General features: G+C 40.2%; 1 protein-coding gene across 1 annotated transcript in view; it reads right to left on the bottom strand.

Moving 5' to 3' along the window:
• Positions 1-8,080: 8,080 nt before the first annotated feature.
• Positions 8,081-26,601, bottom strand: part of LOC132819481 (parkin coregulated gene protein homolog) — a 348,040-nt gene continuing 329,519 nt past the window's right edge. Inside the window, exon 5 of the mRNA XM_060831014.1 lies at positions 8,081-8,376. Coding sequence (XP_060686997.1) covers positions 8,216-8,376 — 161 coding nt within the window. The 3' untranslated portion in view covers positions 8,081-8,215. The remainder of the gene's footprint in view (positions 8,377-26,601) is intronic.

The following is a 26,601-nucleotide window of genomic DNA, read 5'->3' as shown; positions in this document are numbered from 1 at the left end:
CAGTTGATGTTGCAAATTCCTCATTGCTTCTATCTATCTCTCCAACCGATCCACTTGATTAGATTAGATTAGATTAGATTAGATTATTTACAGTATGGAAACAGGCCCTTCGGTCCAACAAGTCCACACCGACCTGCCGAAGCGTATACCACCAAGACCCATACACCTACATTTACCCCTTCACCTAACACTACAGGCAATTTATCATGGCCAATTCACCTAACCTGCACATTTTTGGATTGTGTGAGGAAACCGGAGCACCCGGAGGAAACCCACACAGACACAGGGAGAATGTGCAAACTCCACACAGAGAGTCGCCTGAGGCAGGAATTGAACCCGGGTCTCTGGCGCTGTGAGGCAGCAGTGCTAACCACTGTGCCACCATGCCAGTCATAAGATTCTCATCCAACAGCATTTATGGCAGATATAATCTGCAGTAACCCTTAAACTGTCTTTAAACTCCCATATCTGACAAGAAGTACATATCACTGCAAAGGCCAGTTTTGCTCCTTCACAATCTACAGACCCAGAAAATAACATTGTCTTATTCCTCTACAAAACACTGCACCAGGTTAAATTAATAGCTATGGCTTATATTTTAAGGTTAATCAAGAGACTCATCTCCAAAACATATAATCAAGAAAGACTTGGACAGACTTAAAACAACAATTACCTTATCTGATTCTGTGTTGCGAACTTCACCCAAACCAGTTCCTCCAAGATTAGTTGTGAAATTCACTGTTTGCTAACTTTCCCAGATGCACTCCGATGTCCAACGACACATGAATTCAAAAATAGCAAAGGTCGTAACTGAGCAGGTTCTCTCTCTTTCCCTCTCCCTCTCCTGCGCTGTCCTCACCATGTGCTTCCTTTGTCTGTTCTTCGTCCTTTTAAAACTGCTGTGGTTTTGACTTTTTTTCCAAAGTTCCAAAACAATGCAACAGCATATAAAACAGTAATTGCTCCTCCTGGAATTCGAGGAAATCACCTCCAGCACCTAAAATACCTCAAAAAAAGGAGCAGCTCTTACAGTCAGAAATTTTTTCCCTTTCTCCATCTTGGATTACCCATAATCCTTACTAGCATATATTCAACATAAATTTCCAGATGCCAATCCTCTACATCGAGAAGGACAAGGGCAGATGAGGCATGGAAGCCACCAACTGTACATTCCCCTTCAAGCTAAACAGTATCCTGACTTAGAACAATATTGTATTCTCTTTACTGACACCATTTTTCCAAAATTGGAACACGCAGCCCAACAGCACTGTAGGTGGATTTACACCAGACGACTTTAGCATTTCAAGCAGTGTCTCACCACTCACATTTCCTCTATTGTTTTTTTCAATGTGGTTTTCGGAGGTCCGTGCATGACAGCAATTTCTGAAACTGAAAGTCAGTTCACTGGATGATGTTTGATGTGCATAGACTGTCAGTATGGATACACACCTTAGAGGAAACATTGCTCACGACAACCTTCTCAAGGGCAGTTAAGAATAGGCAATGACATGCAGCTTGACAAATGATGTTCACACTTGATAAGAAAACAGAAGAGTGCTCAGGTGATGCAGTTCAAAGCCAGGCCCTCAAAGTGTAAAGCTGCTCATCCTGTAAGGCTAACCATAGTTTCCCACAGTGAAAGTCATCAATCATTCTCTGGTGACTGGAATAGTACAGCACTAGGCCAAACAAGGCCACCCACAAGACAAGCATTGAGGGGATATGCTGGTGTATTCAGCTCTTTTAGGTAAAAAACAATGACTGCAGATGCTGGAAACCAGATTCTGGATTAGAGTGGTGTTGAAAAAGCACAGTAGTTCAGGCAGCATCCGAGGAGCAGGAGCTTGTGTATTTCGCTCTTTTGATGTAATTTGGAGGCTTGAAAGCAGTAGGCAATGTGGACTGGTGCAGGGTAAAAACATCATGGTGTCATCAGGGGTCCACAACTGTAAAATTATAGGATGACAGTGTCCTTTATGGCTACTGGGAGGACTGTACTCACTCTGGTTTCAGGCTTGAGGTCCTGAAGGAGGCGGCAGAACTTCATTGTAGCCTTATTGGTGAAGCATACCCTTGAGCACTACTCTTGCCTCTGGGCCAAGTAGGCATGAACCTCCCTGAAAGTACTTTGTAGCTAATGTTTTCTATGGGGAGCCTCCCTTTTTCTCCTTCCTTGCCTAACTACCCCACCCAATCTTCTCTAACTCTAAGTGAAACCGCAAAAACTCCCATGTACCTGATAAGGGATTGGATGTTTCTCCAACACGACTTGCAAAAAATATTTGAAAATAGCTCCAGCTATCCACCAGTGTTCACAAACTTTGCCTTAGCAAAAGCAAGTCACTTGCAGTTTGTTGAGTTGTTTGTGATGCCAACTGTGTGGTTTTAATTCCTGCACTGTCTGAGATTACCATGAGGGATGTTCCCCCTTAAACTTTCCCCTCACTTAAGGAGTTTTGACTCTCAAGTTAAATCATCACTCACTGTCTGTCTGTCTGTCTGTCTGTCTCCCTCTAATGTGAGTGCACCCTGTTGTTTTGTAGGACAAGGATAACTTTAACTTTACTTAAACCAGAGTGAAGGTCATACTGCAGAGGATCGTGGATTACATGCAGGGTTTCTCAGCTCTAGGTTGCCATATGTATATGCAGCTAACAGGAACATTGTTTCCCGTTTGTCAACCAAAATAGTAGCATGGAAGCAACTTATGCAGATTTACTTCAGATCTCTGATGAGGAACAAGAAGAGAAGCAGCAAAAAGAAAAAAGCTGGCAGGAGCAATACCAGCTGCAGCATCATTTCTCAATCACATTCTGCTCGACAAGATAGAGGAGCTGGACACAGCAACAGTCTGAGGGAGGTGATATGCATAACATAGTGCATTACAGACAGGAGATAGGCTTTGAAGACATGCAGAAGCAAAAATTCTCAGAAGGCTCAGATTTTCTCAAATTGTCGTTGCTGACCTCTGTAGTCTCCTGAAACAAGAACTCCTCCCAAGTAGGTAAGGTGAGAATGTATTTTCTCTAGCTGATTAGATCATCACAACCCTGAAATTATTTACTTTTGGCTCCTTCCTTAAATATACTGGTGATATTTGCAGTCTTTCATTGTCTACTGTACTGAGGTGCCTATTCCAGGTGACCAGTGCTATTTTTGGTTGTTCACTGTTTATGTTCATTGTTTTACTGATGAAGATAGCTATCGTTGAAACTGTGCACTAAAGTCTCAGGTAAGGTACTTTCTGCAACTGATTTAACTAATTCTCACTATTTCTTTTGCCACAATTTCTCTTTTCTTCCTCAACTCAGAAACTTCTTGACCGATGAGACATTTTCTCTTCTCCATTCACCAGTGTCCCATGCACTCCATTGACTCTGTCGTGTCATTATCAGAAAGAAAATACATTTGCAGCTGAAAATTGAGGGAAAATATGATGCCCCATTCCAGAAAAGCCTGGACCAAAATGACTGCAGCGATTTAAAACTCCTTTTGAAAAGCAAAAAATAGTGGCCTTGTTCGTGATGTCAATGTCCTGCAAAGGATTTTTTTTAGAAATGCCTGCCCACATTTCAGTGAATATATTATGCTTTCAATCCTGTACATGCTGGCAGTTCCAATAAAGCTTGAGAGACCACAAAGCCACTCAATGGGTTTCTGATCAAATTTCGCCCGACAAACATTGCATAACAAATTTCACACCCATCCTTAATTATTGCAATCTTGATGAATGGTTGCAAGAAATTAATTTTATTTCAAGTCTTAACAAGCACTTAGCATATCATCTAATCAAAGTAAATATGCTTTTACAAAAGATAAATTGTTTGACAGCATTATTAGATTTGAGGATATAACTAAAAGGTAGATAAAGGGCAAACAGTTGACATAGCATACCTGGATTTCCAGAAGATATTAAATAAGTGCCACACAGAGTTAAGAGGCAGTACAAGAGTTCATGAGATTAGCATAGATGAAGGATTGATTATCCTTTCCTTTGCAGAAAGGCTGCAAAGAATAAGGATAAATGGAGTTCTTCCAAGTTAATAGGATGTTACAAATGGAATGCTGCAAGTATCAAAGGGGTTATCGATTTGGAATCAGCATAGAGTCACGCAATGATGAGTGAGCTGCAGCCAGGCCAAGGGTTAAAAATGTTTCATATATTCTCCAGGGTACAAAGACACAAATCATTTCAAATGCAGAGACTCAAGTGAGTATCTGAGTAATACGGACTTTAGGAGAGGGATGAAGAGCTTTTACACTGAGATGTTGAATGCATTGTCCAGCCTGCCAGACAGCCTACTGTTGCTATTAAGGTTCATGAAGGAGTCTGGCTCCAAGTTGGCAGAGGGCAAGACAGAGCTTGACATCTCCACAGCTGCTGCTCCATCTTTCTATTGTTTTACAAACCCAGAAGCACTACCATTGCTACTTTCATATCTCTTTAAGGCTTTCTATGGACAGGTCATCCAGGTCTCTCCTTCTCTGTAAGGATGAAACAACACTCTCTGGCAATTCTAAGAACTTAGAACAGCACTACAAAATATTTCCAGATTGTTTATGATGATAGAAGTTTTTCAGAATGACCTTAACTGTAATATTTGCTGCCTGGCCCTTTCAGGAATATTAGTGCAGTTACTATTTTATAACTTCACATGTTTATTGAGTGATTGACACTAATTGCCTGACCCAGGGAGATACAAATTTGATATTTCTGATGTCACAGCTGTTGACCACACCCTGCAATGTCAGTTGAGTACCTGTTCATATTCTGCAGACACATGCAGCCCCCTCCACGGACACATTTCCAAATAGAATACTGCATGGGCTGCAAAGGAATAGAATTCCTATCCAAATTCATTTCCAAATAGAATACTGCATTGTCTTTAATGATTGATTCCAACCCCAACCCACATCCCACCTCTCAAGCAAATCAATTTTATGCCTGGAGAGCAGAAGCTCCAATGTGGTTACGACAATTAATTGCATGCCTACAATCTTTCTTCAGTGACAGATGAAATAGTAAGTGTCAAATTAATTGCATTAGATTTCTGGTCTGGGTAAAATCTCATGCTGTATTCTGATTTGTTTGAAATGAAATCACATTGAGTCAAATTTGGATGACGGAAAACTCCAATTCTGTTGAAATCATCAGGCCATCAGGAAAATAACAAATCTAATAGAATGATGCCTGTGAAAAGCCAAAATTGCAAATTGATAACTCCGAAATAGCCAAATCTATGCAAGCTTGTCATATGACCACACCAACAAAGTGGAGTAAGTTAGCAAGAGCATGAAATCATGGAGCACTGGGTAAGTTATCATTTTCCATCAAGATCTCCCTGAAAGGATGCACAAAACCTCTGAGAAAATTTGAAATATTGTCGATTGGAGAGAAAGTGGAGATAGCAAGTGGAAAACAATGGTGTGAAGTGAAAAATGGATGCTGTGAAGAGTGGGAATTCTCCATCGAGTTTGTCAGCCATTCTGAAATGAGAAAGACTTGAGCTGAAAAAAGCACAGCAGGTAAGGCAGCATCAGAGGAGTAGGGTAATCACTTTCATCAGGACTGGGGGAGGGGAAGGATGCTGTGAAATAAATGGGGGGTTTGGGGTAAAGGAAAGATGGAAGGAATGGTGATCATTGGATGCAGGTAGGAGGTGACTGTGTTTAGTCAGTGGGAGCCTTCACACCAACAAATCACAGCTGCCTCTGACCTGCATCCACATTGCCATCTCACCCATCTTTCCCCCAGCCCCACCTCCCTTTTGCAGCCCCCTTCCCCGATGAAAGATCCTGACCTGAAAAGTCTACTCCCCTTCTCTTCTGATGCTGCCTGACCTGTTGGGTTTTTTTCCAGCTCCACTCTGCAGTTCTCACTATCTTCAACCATTCTGCAACACAAGGCAAATGTTTCAAAACATTTCACCAGCAAACAAGAGGAACAGAATGGTTACCTATCCCAGTGCTCAGGAACCTCTTCTGATGGGGTTCAGGAAACCCATAATGTTCCTACCTCCATGTCCTGGCAAAGATACAGGGCTTCAAGAAGTTCACCTAAGTTGAACAATGGCTGGACTGATTCAAGACAAGGTACAACACATTCTTCTGTGCAGATTGTATTGCACAGGTCTGAAGATAACATGATAAATAATAAGTATGACTGGGTTGATCTAGAACTAACCACTAACATGTTTCAATGCTTTTTACAAGGTCAGGTAATTGTAAGGTCTGACCTTTTGAATAATAAATACATTTTTCTGCTTTAGTGCATTTCCACTTGGGTTTTTATTTACATAAAGCTTGTTTCTAGGCAAATCTTGAAGCTCTGTATAACACATATTTGTAGGCAGATCCCATGTGATTTGACATCAGGATTTTACATAAGCTTCTTGATCATATAAGCGACTTGTTCCTGCTCTTGGTAAATTCTCTTAAAGTTGCAGATTTGGAACATTCTCAAGATTGCAAATAAAGTCAGAGAGATGTACAGAATGGAAACAGACATGCCGATCAGATATCCCAACCCAATCTAGTCCTACCTGCCAGCACCTGGTCCATATCCCTCCAAACCCTCCCTATTCATATATCCATCCAGACGTCTTTTAAATGTTGCAATTGTACTAGCCTCCACCACTTCCGCTGGCAGCTCATTCTATACACATACCACCCTCTGTGTGAAAAAGTTGCCTCTTAGGTCTCTTTTATATCTTTCCCCTCTCACCCTAAACCTATGCCCTCTAGTTTAGATTAGATTACTTAAAGCGTGAAAACAGGCCCTTCAGCCCAACAAGTCCACACTGACCTGCCGAAGCACAACCCACCCAGACCCATTCCCCAACATTTACCCCTTCACCTAACACTACGGGAAATTTAGCATGGCCAATTCGCCTAACCTGCACATTTTTTGGACTGTGGGAGGAAACCGGAGCACCCGGAGGAAGCCCACACAGACACAGAGAGAATGTGCAAACTCCACACAGTCAACTGAGGCGGGAATTGAACCCGGGTCTCTGGCACTGTGAGGCAGCAGTACTAACCGCTGTGTCACCGTGCCGCCCATGAATCTAGTTCTGGACTCCCCCACCCCAGGGAAAAATACTTTGTCTATTTGTCCTTTCCAAGCCCTTCATGATTTTATAAACCTCTATAAGGTCACCTCTCAGCCTCTGACACTCCAGGGAAAAAAGCCCTAGCCTATTCAATTTTTCCCTATAGCTCAAATCCTCCAATCCTGGCAACATTCTCGCAATCTTTTCTGAACCCTTTCAAGTTTCACAACAAGTTTCACTGTGTTCACATTCCCGTCTAGATATATATTCCCAGTCAGGCTTCTCTTAGCTGATGCGTTTCATCTTTTATCAGATCAGCAAGTAAGGACAAACTGCTAAGAGAAATTTCTTCTGTGGGATAAAAACAAAATACTGAGGTTGTTGGAAACCTGAAATAAAAACCAAAAGTGCAAGAAAAGCTCAGCATATAGAATCCCTATAGTGTGAAAACAGACCATTCGGCCTAGCATGTTCACGCCAACTCTCTGTTTATGCTCTGTATATGCAAATCTTAAATTACCTTCTTGAGAACATAGCCCATATCAAATGCTTGTCCCATGCATTGTGATATTAGACAAAAGTACAGCCAGTTCCTGACATGAGTATTAGTCCCAACATGCATTTAGTAGACAAAAAGCAGTGGGGATTGGAGTTGACAGGGTCAGGGTGAGGGGTGGTGGGGTGATTATATTCAGTGTAGACCTAAACAAGTACTCTCCTGTCCAGAAACAGAGGCCGTCCTACATGTTAGGTCGACTTAACTACTGTGATCCACAATAATTCAAACCTATTACTCCTTTGTACAGAATAGTGGATTTAGTTGTACAACCAAAATTCAACTGAAGCCTCGTGCACACCTACAAAACTACCATTGTAAATCACTATTTATATTCTATGATGTCACTTGGTGGGCTGGTTGTTGAACAGAAGAGGAATCATTTAGATATGTATGGAAATTGTTTTTATTGTTCAGAGCATCTGAGGTTTGAGTCCAATGGCTGTTTAAATGCACACACTCATAAAGAAACAATTGCTGATAAACAATAAAGGAAACAAGAACACAATTGTGGTTCATTTGATGGTGTAATTGATGCATTTAGTCTTACATAATTCCTACTTACATAAATTAATACAACATACTTCTTCAGACCTGTTTATTTGGTTCAGTTGTAAATACATGACTCATAAGTTGGGATCATGTACTTGATGTTAATGAAGGCATCTTCTCCTCCATAAAGCTCAAAGATCTCCAGAGTCTCCTGAATCAGGTCTCCAATGTTTTCTCTTTTTTGTTGGCTATAGTCAATGCCATCTCCTGTATTGACTAGAGTTTAAAAGAAAAACACAAAGTAGCATTAAAATCTGATAGTGTGCCAGCACTTAAGCAATGTAGCCTTTTCTTTCGAAAGGACCACTTTCAAGTTTCAAAAATTCATATTCAACTAACTGGCAATCTTTGTATGGTCTAACTAATTTATATACAAGACCAGTAGTAAGGAAGAGCTGAGTCGTTTTGGCTAACTTGCACCTGTAACTGTAAGTAACAATGAAGATCTGTTTCAGATTGAAAAGCTAGAAAACCCCTTTTCTCGGTTCCACAGCAACTTCCACAAGTCATACACAATGCACATTATTGAGTGTTTATGGTAACTTTAGAAAAGGTTTTAATATCTTACTATTTTGTCTCATAAAATCCAGTGATGTAAACTTTGTCATTTAAATTAAATATTTCAAAACAATGCTTTCAGACTTTAATAACTGGGGGCTTTTATTAGGCAGTCACAGGATAATGAGTCTGAACTATTGTGCAAGATACAAAAAGATTGTCCAATTTAAGTTATAGCCAGAGTCAAGATGCAACAAAAACCTGTTTTGACATGAACTTTGTCAACTTACTTCATGTTTGATGTTCTGACGCATTTAGAGAGAGACATAAACACTAAATGAGCTTTTAGGACTAAAGCAAGCTCAATTTCTCAAATAGATCATGATTTTATTGCCCTTGCACTGCATCACAATGTTCTACTGTTATTCCAATAGTGCTCACTACTACTGCTCACTTAATTTCTTTTTCACATTTTTGCCATTAGGCACTCCTGTATTACTCTTAATTGCTATTCAATACATTGGTATTCTTGACTGCTACATTGCTTTGTCAATTCAACCCAAAACAACCTCGTTTTTCATAATTACGATCAATGGACGATTTGACATAAATTCTGAAGTTTTATCTAGTCTCAGTTTGTCAGTGAAGAATAAATTGACAGACATTTAAAGAAGAAATATAGTAATGTTGTCTGTGTTCATTTATATTGGAGTCAAAAATTTGTAGGACTGAGACTCTGACATAAGTACTTTTGTATATGACAGACACTGATGCTACCAAAGATATCTGAGCTATTGTTATGGATATACTTCTGGTAAAGTAACCCAGAAATTTTGGAATAGTGTGCTGGTTGTTATGAAGGGCCAAAGCACCCTTCTCAAAGATTTAATACAAAAGCTTAAAATTATAAAGATCTTTAATGAAGAAATAGGAATTTCCTGTGGTAAGGGACCAATGTTAAAGGCTCACAACTTAAAATGACCAGCAATAGAGTAAAGGGAGAAGTTCAAAGAAACGTAATTACTCAGGATTTTGTTCAACCACAGATGACTATTGCAGGTTGAGGCCAAGACCATTTCAATTGTAATGAATAATTGTTTATGTATTTGAAGCAGAGGAAGATGCAGGCCAAGGGGATAAAGTAAGATTGGTTCTGGATTGCTCTAGCAAAGAATCAAGTTCAATGGACTCAATGGCATCTTTATTTCTCTTCTGCAATGTAATTATCTAAAGTTAGGATTGCACTGGTTTGCTTACCCTGTCTTCATGGTGGGGTATTTTGAGAAAAGGTGATTAAAAAAGTGATTATGGTCCCACTTTTGAAGTTAGCATTATTATTATGAGGATTTTTGTCTTGGCCCATATGGGATGAGGGGAAACTGGGATGTAGCTGCTCCTCTGAAGCATCTCAGCCTGTGTGATAACCTTGTTAAGATTCTGTTTATTTAGCTGCATGCCATGTGCTGAGACTGAATGTTATGCGCACACAATATTGCATTGACCTTCCTGTTAGCTGACTACAAATGAATAAGAAGTAGATACTATTGTACTTTTACCTATTCTTTGCGGTTGCTGATGGTGACGTAGGCAGTAAGTGTTTTTTTTCTACAAGAAACCATTGTAAAGTAGAAAGCAAAAAGAGATGCCAGAACAAATCAAGGAAATGACTGTTATGGGTATTGAAATTGCAACAAGGTGAAAGAAAATTGGCATATTCAACAGGCTACAAATAGGTTATTTTCTAATTTTATTTAGTATTGCGCAGTACAAAACTTCATGCAACAAAAGTAGTTTGAAATAATATTAATAAATTAAAGTGTTTTGGTTCGAATAATTTTTCAGTGAACATTTATTTGGGTTTACATACAAGAGAGTTAATGTCTACTTGAAGATTTATAGAAACTGAAACATTCAGTATAGGTTTGAACTGGTCTTCTTTTCACTTTGCAGCACAGTTTTTTAATATGTATGGAAACAGTCATCAATGCAGATAGATTTTAATGTATTTTCAGTTGGTCATTTTCAGTTCAGATCACATTTTGTAGCATTCAATGTTTATTCCCATGAAACCTGAAAAGAAAATGTTGGACTCTAATTCCCACCATATGTATGAAAAAGACTGTATTGTGGACAAAGGCTAATTCTTACGATGTGGTTACGTCATACTTGAAAGCACAGAGTACACTGAATAAGGGGAAGACTTTTGTTGCACTGCTGCAGTGCTTTGTATCCTGGGTTCAATCTTGATCTCATTAATCACAAAGCCGTAGAAATATTTGTAGACAAGTACCTTTTACAAGCTCTGCAGAAACAAGCACCCAGATTTTAACTCCCAAAGAAGGAATTGCTCGGGTGATGGGAGAGTTAAGACAGACAGGATACAATCATGGTTTCTGCCTTATGAAGCTCAGGAGTTTAAGGTAATCTCCTGTATGAATTTGCACTTCTGAGCCCATAAGAAAACAAAATGAAAATATATCAATAGTTTAATGAACTAACTGCTTGCCGCCTATTTTTCTTTATTCTGCACTCGGCACAATTTTCAATTAAAAATTGCAAAAAAGTGCTAATTGTATCATAAGAGCTTGCTTCAATGCATTTATGAGGCCATCACCAGCCTATGTGTGCACCTCAGCTGCTTCAAGTAAGTTGTCAAAATGATGGCGAGTGGAAGTACATTGAGAATGCAATAGCAAGTGTCCAACCTATTTCATGCCTGCCCTATTCCTGACTGGTTGGCAGTGCTAACATCAGCCTTAGTAGTGAATTGGCAAGGAAGAAACAAAAATATTTATTTGAATTACTACTTTAGGCATCAACAATTCACTGTTTTCCTAGCAAATGGAAGTGAATGAGTACTTACTAAAAAAAACTTTCTTAGTCTGCTTATTTGGAAGTGCATCACTGTCAAAAATATATGCAATTGTTCAACCTTCAGACTTAAAACGATTCTACTTAGTTAAAGTGTAAGGCCAACACTAATTATACTCACAGAGAATGCAATGTCTTGCCTGTTATTATGTTTGCAAGTGGCAAAATGAATTTCATTTCAGCAAACCTTGATATTCATTTTATACACAAAAGAATTCTCTTGATCATTAAACCCCACAGAAGGCCTACCAGAGAAAATCACAGATAACATATATTTGTTTGTTCCTCATAAAAAAGTGAATTAAAACTAGATTTACATCTGGTTAACATTACAAGTAAAGACATCAGACTTAAAAAGGTTATTAATGATGGATCCTTCTACAGTATAAATAATGTTTCGTTGCTACCTGTCCCCCTGGTGCGAAGTGTCATTGGTTAAGTTGCTGTCTGTCACAGGTAACTTCCATGTCTCAAGAGCCGATATGTAACATAATTTTAATGAGAAGAAAGTGAATATTTCCTCTATAATTAGATGTTCAAAAAATTTAACACCACACTCTACGAACTGAGTAGGGCAAATTCACTTAGTTGTTCACTTTCTTACAATCGTCAAGTTTTGCTTGTCATGTATTGTCCCCTCACTGGAACAGCTGGAAAAGTCTCTGAACATGAGCAGACTATTAAAGAAGTAATTTATGAGGCTTTGTCTTTAGTATGCAGCAGACATCTAGAGAAGCACACGATTCAGAGTTGGCGATATCTTAAATGAATGAATGAATAATTCATTATCACATGTATTTTACAGTGTTGCAAAGTTGTCGAGAGTACTTGTGAAGTGGAAGGCAGGAAGTTAGAATGTGTTTATGAAAATTATAGGGGAAGAGTGCATGGTCCCTTTAAGAGTTGATATGCTTTTCAAAGTTTGCAAATTTAAACAAAAAATGTCTGCAAGCAGCTGCAAGTAGATGCACAGATAGTTCTGAAATTGAAACATATGCATCAATTGGCAGTGTGGTTGGAAACCTAGGCTTGATTTGATGTTAAGGCAACTAGCTTAAATATTAGCCAATTAATTCAAACCCTGCCCGAGATACCAAAATCCAATTAAATTTAAATCTGATGATTTTGACTACCTAGAATTAATCTGATTATAAATAAATTAATAGGTTTTCAATGGTATTTAAGAAAAAGGGTTTTGAAAATTGATATGAGAGCAAACTGCCATGTAATGAGTAAATATCTGTCTCTCATGGAAATCTTTAAGCTGTCTGATTAAGCACCATCTAAAAGGTACTACGGCACTTTTAACTAATATTGCTGACATAAGAATTCGACAGAGAGAGGCATTTCAGACACCAGAATTCAATGGAGAAAGGTACTCCTGATGGAGAATCAGTGGAGAAGGCGAGGAGCTGTAATATTGAGAGAGTAAATAATATTCTTTTGTTATATAAGTGGGACTTGTATTTTATTGGATCAGCATACAATTAGGATTTTATTTTATTAGAGAATAGTTAGAAGTTAGAGGGTAATTGATTGGTTTGTTCACTCTCAGAGTTAGATAAATTAATTGTTATTTGTTGATTGTAGAGTGAGTGAAAGGATTTCATTTCATTTAACCACCTCCATTTTGTAACAGATTGGGAGGTGATGTACTCCTTTTGGGTGTTTCAGTGTTTAGCTCTCAGAGGGTGGTCAGCCTCCACTCTGTAACAGAAAGAATGAAACAGACTGAGAAGCTTTCATTTGTCTCCATAATCTGGCACCATTTTGAGAGTTTAAGAGAAAGAGAAAATGAAAAGATCTGGCTCAAGGAGAAATCCATCTGCATACAAGTTCTGAGCCGGCTCAGAACCGCCAATGCCTTGCCAGATCAAATTAATGTCAAAATCACCAATCCTCAGATGCCGTCTTTCGACATGGGGCCCATTCACCTTCGCCACCACCTCCACCAGGCAAAACAATGTAAAAGACTATTGCCACAGTTGATGTTGCCATGGGTCCTCCTGCTGCCGCTGGGTTAACCCTGCCTCTTACAGGCTCTCCTTCTGTCTTGGTGAGACTCCAGTATAAAATGCAGTTCTGTAGTATTGCTGTTAGTGAGATCACAAAGACTATGTGCATTCTTCATGCACCCACAATGTGCATTTGGTTGCTGGCCATGGCCTATGCATCATTAGTAAAATGCAGAATCTCATACAGATACATTCCCTGCATGCACCTAATGATTCAATTGGCTGATGAAACAGCTGGAAATGTCTCTGAACATAAGCATAGCAAATTTGACCAATGCATGCAGTGGTCGTATCTGAATAAGGCATACCTGGAACAACTAATATTAAGAAGCAAAATAGATCTGTCCAAGGGACATTTATATGGCCAGTCAAAAGTTGCCTTTTTGAATTATTAATGTTGAGACAAAATATGAGGAAGCATCTTGGTGAGTTGCTGAAACTATTTTGAGGCGTTTCCAATCCAGTGCCTTGTACTGATGGAGGCAATTACAGCAGTACCACTTGCTTTGCAACATGAGCAAGAAATGGGAGAACAGACAGAAAGGAGAAGTTCCACAAAAAGGGACAAGAAGGTGGGCTCAATAAAGCATGCCATAACCATAAAGGGTCTTCTGGGACTACTTCAATATCACAATGAGCCAGGAGAAATGCTTGAGGAGGCTATGAATCATAGCATCCTTAAGAAATTTCTGAATACTTAATAAAAGTGGTACTCGGGTAATCCATAATGGAGGATGGGAAAAAAATTCTGGCTGTAAGAGCTGCTCCTTTTATGAGGTATTTTAGGTGTTGGAGGTGATTTCCTCGAATTCCAGGCGCAGCAATTACTGTTTTATTTGCATTGCTTTGGAACTTTGGAGAAAAAAATTGACAAAACAACAGCATTTTTAAAAGGGAGATGACAGACAAAGGAAGCACATGGAGAGTCAGTGCAGGAAAGAGACAGAGAAAGAAACCCACATTGCTAACTGACACAGCAGCGAACCTGCACAGTTACTACCTTTGCTGTTTGAATTCATGTATCCCTGGACACCAGAGTGCATCTGGGAAAATTAACAAACAGTGAAATTCACAACTAATCTTGGAGGAACCTGTTTGGGAGAGGTCACGGCACGAAACAGATAAGTGGATATTTTAAGCGTGGCCTTACAGGAAGTCTGCAGTCTTGATTATATGTTTTATTGAGATATGTCTCTAGTTATGTCTCTTGTAGAGGAACAAGACAATGTTATTTTCTGGGTCTGGAGATTGAAAGAAGCAAAAATGGCCTTTAGTAGAGTGATATGCTCTGCTTGTCAGATGTGGGAGTTTAGGGAAACTTTACAGGTTACTGAGGATTATATCTGTAACAAAAGCCATTAGTTGCAAATGGATCAGTTGGAGACACAGTTAGAGACAATGAAGAATTTACAAGAGCAAGGGGATGTGTTAGATGGCAGTTATAGGAAGGGGGAAAATTCGCAGATACAGTAACATAGATAGGTTAACTCCAGGAGAGGTAAGAGAGGTAGGTAGGCAGTTAGTGCAGGAGTCTTCTGTAGCTATCCCCATTTCAAACAAGCATGCTGTTTGGAAAATGTAGGGGGTGATGGATTCTTAGGGGAATGTAGCACGAACAACCAAGTTTCTGGTATTGAGAAACTCAAATGCAATGAGGGGTACATCGGGTTCCAAGAAATCGATTGTGTCAGGTGACTCTCTAGTCCGAGGTACAGACAAACGTTTATGCGGCCAGCAGCAAAAAAATCAGAATGGTGTACTACTACCCTGATGCCAGGATCAAGGATATCACAGAAAGGGTGCAGAATTTTTTCAACTGGGAGAGGGGCCAGCAGAAAGTCACTGTACACATTGGAACCAACACCACAGGAAGGGAAAAGGTTGAGATTCTGAAGGGAGGTTCCGAAAGTTAGGCAGGAATTTAAAAAGGTCATCGAGAATAGTAATATCTGGATTACTTCTGGTGCTACGAGCTAGTGAGGGCAGGAATAGGAGGATAGAGCAAATGATTGCATGGCTTAGGAGCTGGCGTATGGGAGAAAGATTCACATTTTTAGATCATTGAAAGCTCTTTTGGTGTAGAAGTGACCTGTACAAGAAAGACAGATTGCACCTAAATTGGAAGGGGACGAATATACTGGTGGAGAGATTTGCTAGAGCTGTTCAGAAGGACTTAAACTAGTAAGGTGCAGGGGGGGGGACCAGGGAGATAGTGAGGAAAGAGATCAATCTGAGACTGGTACAGTTGAGAACAAAGGCGAGTCAAACAGTCAGGGCAGGCAGGGACAAAGGAGAGAACAAGGTAGGACTGATAAATTAAACTGCATTTATTTCGATGCAAGAGGCTGAACAGGGAGGCAGATGAACTCAGGGCATGGTTAGAAATATGGGACTGGGATATCATAGCAATTACAGAAGCGTGGTTCAGGAATGGACAGGACTGGCAGCTTAATGTTCCAGAATAAAAATGCTACAGGAAGGATAGAAAAGGAGGCAAAAGAGATGGGGGGGGCGTAGTGTTTTTGATAAAGGATACCATTACAGCTATACTGGGGCAGGATATTCCCGTAAATACATCCAGAGAGGTTATTTGGGTAGAACTGAGAAATAAGAAAGGGATGATCACCTTATTTGGATTGTATTATAGTCAGTGTGAAGTTGAGAAACAAATTTGTAAGGAGATCTCAGTTGGCTATAAGAATAACAGGGTTGTTATGGTCGGGGATTTTAACTTTCCAAACATAGACTGGGACTGCCATAGTGTTAAAGGTTTAGATGGAGAGGAACTTGTTAAGTGTGGACAAGAACATTTTCTGATTCAGTATGTGGATGTACCTATTAGAAAAGGTGCAAAACTTGACCTACTTTTGGGAAACAAGGCAGAGCAGGTGACTGAGTTGTCAGTAGGGGAGCACTTTGGGGCCAGCGACCATAATTCTATTAGTTTTAAAGCAGTGATGGAAAAGGATGGACCAGGTATAAAAGTTGAAGTTCTAAATTGGAGAAAGGCCAATTTTGATGGTCTTAGGCAAGAACTTTCAAAAGCTGACTGGGGACAGATGTTCACAGGTAAAGGGATGACTGGAAAATGGGAAGTCTTCAGAAATGAGTTAACGAGAGTCCAGAGAAAGTATATTCCTGTTAGGGTGAAAGCAAAGGCTGGTAGGTATAGGGAATGCTGGATGACTAGAGAAATTGAGGGTTTGGTTAAGAAAAAGAAGGAAGCATATGTCAAGTATAGACAGGATAGATCGAGTAAATCTTTAGAAGAGTATAAAGGCAATAGGGCTACTTAAGAGGGAAATCAGGAGGGCAAAAAGGGGACCTCAGGGATTTTATAAATACATTAAGGGCAAAAGGGTTACTGGGGAGAGAATAGGGCCCCTCAAAGATCAGCAAGGTGGCCTTCCAGTGGAGCCGCAGGAGATGGGGGCGATATTAAATAAGAATTTTGTATCAGTATTTACTGTGGAAAAGGACATGGAAGATACAGAATGTAGGGAAATAGATGCTGACATCTTGAAAAATGTCCATATTACAGAGGAAGTGCTGGATGTCTTGAAACACATAAACATGGATAAATCCCCAGGACCTGATCAGGTGTACCTTACAACTTTGTGGGAAGCCTAAGGAAGTGATTGCTGGGCCTCTTGTTGAGATATTTGTATCATCGATAGGCACAGTTGAGGTGCTGGAAGACTGGAGGTTGTCTAACGTGGGGCCACTATTTAAGAAATGTGGTAAGGACAAGTCAGGGAGCTATCCACCTGACGTCGATGGTGGGCAAGTTGTTGGAGGAAATCCTGAGGGACAGGATGTACATGTATTTGGAAAGGCAAGGACTGATTAGGATAGTCAACATGGCTTTGTGCATGGGAAATCATATCTCACAAACTTGATTGAGCTTTTTGAAGAAGTAACAAAGAGGATTGATGAGGGCAGAGTGGTAGATGTGATCTATATGGACTTCAGGAAGGCGTTTGACAAAGTTCCCCATGAGAGACTGGTTAGCAAGGTTAGATCTCATGGAATACAGAGAGAACTCGCTATTTGGATACAGCACTGGCTTAAAGGTAGAAGACAGAGGGTGGGGGTGGAGGTGTTTTTCAGACTGGAGGCCTGTGATCAGAGGAGCACCATAAGGATTGGTGCTGGGTCCACTACTTTTCATCATTTATGTAAATGATTTATATAAATGATTTAGAAGTGATAATAAGTGGTATAGTTAGTAAATTTGCTGATGACACCAAAAGTGGAGGTGTAGTGGACAACGAAGATGATTACCTCAGATTACAATGGGATCTTGATCAGATGGGCCAATGGGCTGAGGAGTGGCAGATGGAGTTCAATTTAAATAAATGTAAGGTGCTGCATTTTGGGAAAGCAAATCTTAGCAGGACTTATACAATTCATGGTAAGGTCCTTGGGAGTGTTGCTGAACAAAGAAACCTTGGAGTGCAGGTTCATAGCTCCTTGAAAGTGGAGTCTCAGGTAGACAGGATAGTGAAGAAAACGTTTGGTATGCTTTCCTTTATTGGTCAGAATTTTGAGTACAGGAGTTGGGAGGTCATGTTGCGACTGTACAGGACATTGGTTAGGCCACTGTTAGAATATTGCGTGCAGTTCTGATCTCCTTCGGAAAGATGTTGTGAAACTTGAAAGGATTCAGAAAAGATTTACAAGGATGTTGCCAGGGTTGGACGATTTGAGCTTTAGGGAGAGGTTAAATAGGCTGGGGCTGTTTTCCCTGGAGCGTCAGAGACTGAGAGGTGATGTTACGGAGGTTTATAAAATCATGCGGAGCATGGATAGGATAAATAGACAAAGTCTTTTCCCTGGGGTCGGGGAGTCCAGAACTAGAGGGCATAGGTTTAGGGTGAGAGGGGAAAGATATAAAAGAGACCTAAAGGGCAAATTTTTCACATATAGAGTGGTGCGTGTGTGGAATGGGCTGCCAGAGGAAGTGGTCGTGGCTAGTACAATTGCAACATTTACAAGGCATTTGGATGGGTATATGACTAGAAAGGGTTTGCAGGGATATGAGCCGGGTGCTAGCAGGTGGGACTAGATTGAGTTGGCATATTTGGTCAGCATGGACAAGTTGGACTGAAGGTTCTGTTCTGTGCTTTCCATCTCTATGACTCTATGACTCATGGAGTTCTGCCACTTCCTTCAGACTGATCTGGAGCTTCTCAACTAATGTAAGAATACCATTTCCAATGGCCATGAATGTCAGTGGCCTTCCCTCTTATCCCCTTACACTCTATGCCAGTGGATCCTTTCAGCAAACCACAGATTGTCATGTACAGAAGCGTCTCGGGGCAGAGAAGAGGAGGATCTGGAGGCAACTACCGGTCCCAATCGTGAGAAAGAGAGAGAACAAACACCATACAAAAGACCACAAAGAAAGGAGTAACAAGTCAAAAGAAGTAGTGAGTTGGTCAGATGTTGAGCAGCTGCTAAGGGCTGTGTTTCAATTCTTGCAATTCTGAAAACCTAACAAAGGGAAAGTAAGGATTTATAGGCAAAGTGTGAAGAAATTATACTTTCTACTAATTTCCCATTGTTTCTTAATAGTACAAAAATATGATGGCTGAAATATGGTCTAAGTTTATATACTTGCCTTGGGCCCACAGCCTGTGATAAGTCTGCTTCGTAAAAAAAAAATGTCTTTCTTGGATTTAAATTTAACAATTGAATTTTCATTGATCACTGTTTGAGGAAAATAACTCCAAATCTTCTCTATTCTTTGTACATATTATTGCTTTCTAACAGTTGTCCTGAATGGCCTGTCCCTAATTCTCAGACTATGACCCCTGGTTCTGGAATTTTCAACCAGTGGAAACAGTTTATCTTTGCTTACCCTGTCTTTCCTTGTAATATCCTAAAGGGCTTGATTAGATCACCGTTAACTGTCTAAATTCTAGATAATAATGGCCTAGTTTGTCTAATATCTCCTCATAAATTAACCACTGGAGTCCAGATATCAATCTTGCAAATCTGATATAAACTCCCTCCGTGGCTAAAACATCTTTCTGAAGGTGTAGTGCCCAGAGCTGCTCATAGGGGTCTAACCAGAGTTTTGTATAACTGCAGCATAATATCTGCATCCTTATACACAGGCCTTCAGATATGAAGACCAGTATTTCATTAGCCTTCTTGAATATTTTTGTGGCATTTTAAAGAGCTATGCACCTGAACCCCCAAATCTAGTTGGGCATCTACTTGTATTTAACTTTACACCTATAAAAAGTAACCTGATCTATCTTTTTTGGTCCAAAAGCAAGTCACATTTGCATTCATTAAAATCCATCTTCCACAGCTTTGCCAATTCATCTAATTAATCAATATCCTGTTGTAATTTTATGTTGTCATCAACACTGTTTACAAAACTGTTCAATTTTGTGTCATCAGCAAATCTGGATATTTGAAATATTATATCATTATCCAAATTGTTCATAAATACGAGGAATAACTGATGCCCCAACACAAATCTCTGTGAGATACCATCAGACGCATCGTGCCAATTTGAAAACTTATTCATTGTTCCAGCTTGCTGTTTCCTGCCATTCAACCAATTTCCTATCCAGGCCAATATTTTGCCCTCAACTCTGTGGGCTTCCACCTTAGCTAACAGTCTCTTGTGAAGGGACTTTGCCCTGGAGTATCAAGGCTGAGGGGTGGCCTTAGAGAAGCTTATACAATCATTAGGGGCATGGTTAGGGTGAATCGTCAAGCTGTTTTACCCAAGGTAGGGAAGCCCAACACTAGAGGACATAGGTTTATGGGGAAGAGGGGAAAGTCTTAAAAGGGACCAGAAGGGCAACATTTTCATGCAGAAGATGGTACATGAATGGAACGAACTGGCAGAGGAAGTGGTGGATGTTGGTAAGGTTACAACATTTGAAAGGTATCTGGATGGGTATATGAATAGGAAGGGTTTAGAGGGATGTGTGCCAAATGCTGGCGAATGGAACTAGGTTAATTGAGGATATCTGATTGGCATGGATGAGTTGAACTGAAGGGTTTGTTTCCATGCTGTACATCGCTATGATTATGACTCTGTAAAAGCCTTCTGGAAATCCATATAAACAACATATATCTACTTATCTCTGTCCATCATCTTTGACACCTCTTCAAAAAACTCTATGAGGTTTGTCAAGTATGATTTACCCTTCATGAATCCATGATGACTCTCCCTGATTAACTGAATTTTTGTGAGGTGATCATTAACACTATCCTTGATTATAGACTCCAGTAATTTCCCCACTACTGATGATAAGCTAACTGGACTGGAATTTCCTGATTTCCTTCTGTCAAACTTCTTGAGTGGAGTGACATGAGCAAATTTGCAATCCAGAGGAACAATTCCTGAATCCAGGGAATCCTGAAAGATTATGGGTAGGGCATCAACAACATGCTTTCCTAGTTCCTTTAACACACTTGGATGGAAACCATCAGATTCTCAGGATTTGCTACTCTTCAGTTCCATTAATTTCCCCATTATTGATGATTTACTTACACTAATTTTATTTAGACCCGGTCTCAGATCCTCAGTTAATTCTTTTGGGGCTTCAGGCAAACTGTGCTCCTTTTCTGCTGTGACTACTGAAGCTAAGTAATTGTTCAGCATGTTAACTGTTTCCCATGGCTATTGACAATATTCCCATTCAGCCTTCAATGGGCCAATATCACTTTTAATCAGTCACTTTCCCTGTATATAACTATGAAATCTCTTCTTATTGTCTTTTATATCTCTTGTAAGTTTCCTTTCATAATTATTTCCAAAATTTCTTATAAGCTGCTTTATGGCCCTTTGTTGGTCTTTCTTTTTGTCCCATTCTGTGGGATCTGCACTGTTCTTTGCATTTTTGTAAGCCCTTTTTAATTCTAGTTGAGGAAATTCTTATTTACCTGATTCACCTCATCAGGCTTCCTTCCATCAAAGATAATTTTGCCTTCAACGATGATCTGTTCTACTGGTGTAGATGCCCTATTTGATGCCCTTCCTCACCATCACGACCTGCATCTAGAGGTCCTGGCACAACTGCTTGAGCTGCCCTGCTTATTGCTCTCTTCATCATTGCTACCTTCTGCTGGAAGTTCCAATTTCTAAGTCAGGCACCTTTCAGCATGAGGGAGAAAGAGTGATTAAAGAAGTTTGAAAAGGCAGCGATTTACCATCATTCTTGATGCCTTCAGTAGTATTAAAAGCACTAGCTCAATGGTATTAGTTCTGATGATTCAATGGAGCATTTCTTTTAAGGTGCTGAGAAGATGCAGGCATCCTTTGTTATTTATGTGTGTTTTCCATGCTTTTTTGTTTCTATTGCAAGAGAGAGGAAAGAACATTAATGACTGTGTGCCAGTGACCTTGAGTGATGTACTGGCCATAGCTGAATCGCTTCAGGTTTACAAAGGTGTGTAAAGGTGTGTGCGCAATTGGAATGACTGGAAGCTGTGTGTGGGTGAAGTCTACTGCAGGAATATTAGGAATGAGTTCTGAGTGGCAGGGTATGTACTGGGTATGTGATGGAGTTGTAATGAGCAGTGTAGAAGGTGAGATATGCCATCTATGTTAGAGTATGATGTGCAAATACATCTTTGCACTTTGGCTATCTAATTATGGTAATTCAACTTCTTTCAGCACTGCAGTTATGTCCTATGTGTGGCACTCTGGGCATTTCTGCCACTTGCTTCTGGTCTTATTTGTGAAGGCTTCCTGCCCGCTGGTGAAAATATGCACTCTTTCCTATCTTCCACCTGTCTGATGAGTGCCTCATGGTAGCTTTCCTTGGTGTACACTTTCACCACCTTGTCCTTCAGTGCTCTGACATGAGTATCCTGCAAACTATTGTTACAATTTCCCTTTTATAGGGATGGGATCTAGAAAAAGGGAAAAACATTTGAAAGATGTGGTTTCTTCAGAATGCTACTTGGTCCATTGCAGTGCAAAGAGGCTGCCAGCAATGCTGTTCAAACAAGTTTATTGTTTGAGCTGTTGAAATCACATTGTAGTTATGGAGATATGACAGACACATTAATTTTAAGAACCACTGGACTTGTTTTGAATTGGAACAGGCTGGTTGCAAATTGACAACCCTGTGCCCAAATGCCATGGAACGCATATATAGAATCACAGAAATGTTTCAGTACAGAAGGAGACCATTTACTTTGTCATTTCAGTATTTCCTCTCCAATGAGTAACATGAGTTAGTGCCATTCTTCTGCCTCATATCCCCTCATATAGTTTTTGCATGCCTTTTTGAATGCCTCAATTGAACCTGCTTCCACAACACTTTCAGACAATGCATGCCAGACCCAAACAAAATATTTTATCTCGCATCAAATTTGCTTCTCTTGTAAACCACTTCTCTGCACTCTCATTTCAATCCTTCTATAGGTGGGAAGTTTCTCCCTATGTACTCTGTTAAGCCCTCTCCTCATGATTTTGAAATTTTAAACAGATCTCTTCTTAGTCTTCTTCTCTTCAAATAGAAAAATCTTTGCTACTCCAGTCTATCGTGTAACTAATGTTTCTTATCCCTGCTGTTGTAAATCTCTTGTGTACTCTCTCTGATCTATTCATATTCCTACAGCGTGATGCTCAAAGGTGCACGCAGCACTCCAGCTGACGTCTGACATGTTCAGCATCATTTCCTTTCTCTTGTATGCTATTCTGGTTTATAAAGGCAATGATATTGTATACTTTGTTAATTATTCTTTTCACCTATCCTACCCTCCTACCTTCAACAATCTATGTCTTCAACAACTTGTGCACATATACACTCAGATCCCCCTGTTCTTTCCACCACTTTGTTTTATATTGTCTTTTTTTTAAAACCCACGCAGACATGGGGAGAATGTGCAAACTCCACACAGTCAGTTGCCCGTGGCAGGAATTGAACCCAAGTCCCTGGCTCTGTGAGGCAGCAGTACTAACTGCTGAGCCACCGTGCCGCCCTTTCCACATTCTTTCAATGAAAATGCATTACCTCATACTTCTCTGCCACCTATCTCCTACTCCATCAACTTCTCTATGTCCTTTTGTAATCTTACACTATCCTACTAACAGTTTAGATTAGATTACATTACAGTGTGGAAACAGGCCCTTAGGCCCAACAAGTCCACACCCACCCGCCGAAGCGCAACCCACCCATACCCCTACATTTACCCCTTACCTAACACTACGGGCAATTTAGTGTGGCCAATTTACCTGACCTGCACATCTTTGGACTGTGGGAGGAAACCGGAGCACCCGGAGGAAACCCATGCAGACACGGGGAGAATGTGCAAACTCCACACAGTCAGTCGCCTGAGGTGGGAATTGAACCCAGGCGCTGTGAAGCAGCAGTGCTAACCACTGTGCCACTGTGCCGCCCACTTGCCACCATGCCGCCACAATGCTTACAATGCTTCCAAATTTTATATCATCTGAAAATTTTGGAAATGTCCCCTGTACACCAAGATCTAGATCATTTGCATATTAAGAAAAGCAAGGGTCCCAACACCAACCTCCAGTGAACTCCACTATAAAGTTTCCTCCAGCTCAAAGAATACCCATTGACCATCACTCTCTGTTTCCTATCACTCAGCCAATTTTGTATCCATGTTGATAGTGTCATGTTTATTCCTTGAGCTACAACTTTTCTTGCAAATTTGTTGAGTGGCACTATTTCAAGTGTCTTCTTATAATCCATGTGCACCACATCAACAGCATTACCCACATTGGCTCTTTCTGTTAAATCTTTGAAAAATTCTAACACGTTAGTTAAACATGAATTCCCCTTTTCCTTCCTAAATCATTTTTAGTCAACACATCTCATTCCATATAACTCTTAACTTTATACCAAATATTTGTCTTAGAAGCTCCCCCACCACTGAAGTCTCTCAATGTTCAGAACATTATCCCTTAAAAAAGAACATGCATCGATGTGATGCTTTTCAACACCATGAGATATCTGAGGAAATGTCATTGACCTTAAACATTAATCATGTTTCTTTCCACTGATGACCAGTATTTCCAGCATTTTCTGTTTTTATCACAAAATATCACAATGTGCTTTAGAGCCAATTATTTCTTTGAAACATAGGACTTGTTGTAATGCAAGGATGAAGAATGATAATTTAAGTATGAAGCATAGATTGGTGAGCATAGTGTCGTAGAATCATACAGTTCAGAAGAGGTCATATGCCCTGACAAAAATGACTCTAAATTTAGACTAGTTAAACTTGCCAGCATTTGGCCCATAGCCTCGAATATTATGACATTTCAAATCATCCAAGTACTTTTCAAAGGTTGAGAGATTTCCTGCCTCATCTATTCTCCCAAACAATGTATTCCAGGTTCCCACCACAATATGAGTGAAAAACCTTTTCCTCAAATCATCTCTAAACTTGCTGCCCTTCACCTTAAAAGAATGCCCCTTGTTCTTTTTTTTGGTCCAGTGACAAAGCAGTGCCCTTCACATCAAAGGGCAATGCTGTGTGATCAAATACTCCTCTATTTTTTTCTCTCTTTCTAGTGCCCTACACTCCTGTTTTTTTCTTTTTCCTTTTTTTCTTTTTCATTTTTTTCTTTTTTTTTAACCCCCACACTACCGCCTAACTGCGGTAGTGCTTATTTATTCCCCAGCACCCATGGTGTGTGTGTGCAGGTGTGAGACACAGTGAGAGACACAAGGTGCACGAATCTTTATTCAATTTCCATCACCAGGAAGATAGGAAAACACCCGAGTGGTCAGTGACAATCACTGCCCTTCACATCAAAGGGCAATGCTGTGTGATCAAACAGTGAAGGGGAGGGCAGGGACTCAATCAAAATAGCGTTGGAGGGGGAAATGATGCACTCCACTCCCTACGGCACCCACCTCTCCCTGAACAACTCCAGGGTGTTGGTGGACACCGCATGCTCCTTCTCCAAGGACACCCAGGCCCTAACATAACCGTAGAAGAGGGGCAGGCAGTCGGCCCTCACAACCCCCTCCAAGAATGCCCCTTGTTATTGACCCTTAAACCAACGTGAACAGCTGCTTTCTATCAATCCTATATACCTCAATCAGGTCCCTTTTCAGCCTTTTCAGCTTCACAGAAAACAACCCAGGCTTACCCAGCCTCTCTTCTTAGCTAAACTGTTCCCTCCCAGGCTCTATACTGGTGAATCTGTTTGCACGTCTTTCTGTGCAATCACATCTTTCATGTCGTGCCGTAACCAGAATGACACACAGTCCTCCAGCTGTGGCTTAACCAAAGTACCATATAATTCAATGAAACCTCACTGTTCATATCATCTATGCCTGATATAATAGAGTCTATGTTCCACATGTCTTCTTAACTACCCTATTAATCTGTCCTGCTGTCTTCAGGGATCTGTTGCCAATCACTCCTTACTTTTGGGTTTCCCAATGTTCTGCCATTCATTGAGTACTCCCTTGTCTTGTTACTTCTTCCAAAAGTGCATTACCTTACACTTATCAAGGTTGGGTTGAATTCCATGTGCTACTGATTTTCCCATCTGACCAATCCATCTACATTCTCCTGTAACCTAAGACCCTACTGCCAACCACTTGGCTAATCTTGTGCTCTTTCCAAACTTACTTATCATCCCCAAGACATTTTCTTCTACATCAATTATATATCTCAGGAGCAAGAAGGTATCCAGCACGGATTGCTGGATACTGGCCTCTAGTCACACAAACAGCCTACTATCACCACCATCTATCTCATAACATTAAACCAATTTGGATCCAACTTGCCAAGTTATCCTGGACTCCAGGTGCTTTTATCTTCTTTATCAGTCTCCAAAGTGGGACCTTGTCTGAGGTTTTATTGGATTCTATATAAACTGGATCGACTACATTCTCTTCATCCATGCTTCTGGCCACTTCCTTGAAAAATTCAATCAAATTTATTAGGCATGGCCTCTCTAAAAAAACCATGTTGACCATACCTGATAATACCTTTGTTTCCACATGGAGATTCATTCTCTCTTTCAGAAATTTTCTCACCACTGATGTGAGACCAACTGATCTGTAATTCTCTGGTTTATCTCTACTAC

The sequence above is a fragment of the Hemiscyllium ocellatum genome, chromosome 10, assembly GCF_020745735.1.
Source record: "Hemiscyllium ocellatum isolate sHemOce1 chromosome 10, sHemOce1.pat.X.cur, whole genome shotgun sequence".
NCBI lineage: Eukaryota > Metazoa > Chordata > Chondrichthyes > Orectolobiformes > Hemiscylliidae > Hemiscyllium > Hemiscyllium ocellatum.
Note: the sequence above shows the minus strand (reverse complement) of the source record. Positions and strands in the feature narration are given on the sequence as shown.